Raw genomic sequence first — 1,237 nt, forward strand, 5'->3', positions numbered from 1 at the left:
AGCGAGCGAGGAGCGTGCACAGCGAGAGGTGTCTGCACGCGGGGGGTGTGGGTACCCATTTTCACACGGCGGGTGGTGCCGCTCGCTCTGCGCGTTTTGGGTTTTAGCTCACGCATGCACACGTAGGACTACGCTATGGCGGCGCACGCCGCACTGATAACACCTCCACAGGTTTCACTTTTTGCCCTTGATTTTGTCGGCCATCGCCTTCTCCTTCTCCTTTTGCTCCTTCTGCTTCTGCTTGAACGCCAGGTCGTCCTCGTCGTCCGAGTCCTGCTTCTTTTTCTTCTGCTTGTTCACGACGCCTTTCTGCGCTTTGTTGGAAGCGCCGCCGGCGCTGATTGGCTGCGGGGCGGCGGGAGGCCGCCGGTCAGAGACGGCGGCGCTGAGCGGCTGGAGGCCGCGGGCCGGAGCGGCGGTGCGAGGCAACGCGCGCGGCACGAGGTGGAAGACGGGCGTGGGGCACGCGCGCAGGGCGCGTTGCAAGTTGTGAGTAAACGCGGCGTGGCGCGCGCCATGGCAAACACAAAAAAAATTTTCATAACATCGAAGGCTAAGCTCAAAAAAAAATTGGGGGGCGTTACGGAACAGAAAGAATTTTACGTGTCTGTCCTCGACCCAGCCCTAGCTTGGGATGTCCGTTGTATTTATTTATTTATTTATTAGAATTTTACAACGCAACTCCCTCGGACGACACTAGGCACGGGACTGGCGCTAACCCAACAATACAAAAGAACCCGATTCGGTTTCTCTGTTTGTGTGGCACACTATCTCACGCGGTCGGTTGGGTGGACAACCCACCGACCGCTGTCAGCAGGACGCGCGGTTTCTCTGTTTGTGTGCTGCTCAAGTCGAAGGCGAGTTCAACGTCCCTCCTGAGGCCGACGCCGCCGTCACCAGAGCAGCACGAACGGATGTCGACGACCCAGATCGCGCTCGACCGCATCAACGCGGTGCTCAACGCGGCCGGTCTCGACGACACCATCTTCTCGCTCCGCGACGCCAACTCGTCTCTCTTCCTCCTTCTCTTCAAGAAGCTGTTTGCGCGGACCCTTCCGGGCGTGCAGGCCGCGCCGGTGGGCGAGCAGGAGCACGCCGCGAACTACGAGGTGCTGCTGCGGGCCATCGGCGACGACGTCCTCGGCATGGACCTCTCCCATCTCTCGCCGACGCAGCTCGCCGCGGGAGAGCTCGCGCCGCTGTGCAACCTCGCCGAGATCTTCTCCGAGCTGTGCGG

The 1,237-nt window shown here is 60.9% G+C and overlaps 1 protein-coding gene across 1 annotated transcript; it reads left to right on the forward strand.

Moving 5' to 3' along the window:
* Positions 1 to 914: 914 nt before the first annotated feature.
* Positions 915 to 1,231, forward strand: EMIHUDRAFT_125236 (hypothetical protein; the record flags this gene model as incomplete). The annotated part of the gene is made up of 1 exon (XM_005758391.1): positions 915 to 1,231. A coding segment is annotated over one exon (317 nt), but the record flags the coding sequence as incomplete, so codon positions are not given.
* Between the last annotated feature and the right edge of the window lie 6 nt (positions 1,232 to 1,237).

This window comes from Emiliania huxleyi, assembly GCF_000372725.1.
Source record: "Emiliania huxleyi CCMP1516 unplaced genomic scaffold EMIHUscaffold_8674, whole genome shotgun sequence".
Classification (NCBI taxonomy): Eukaryota; Haptophyta; order Isochrysidales; family Noelaerhabdaceae; genus Emiliania; species Emiliania huxleyi.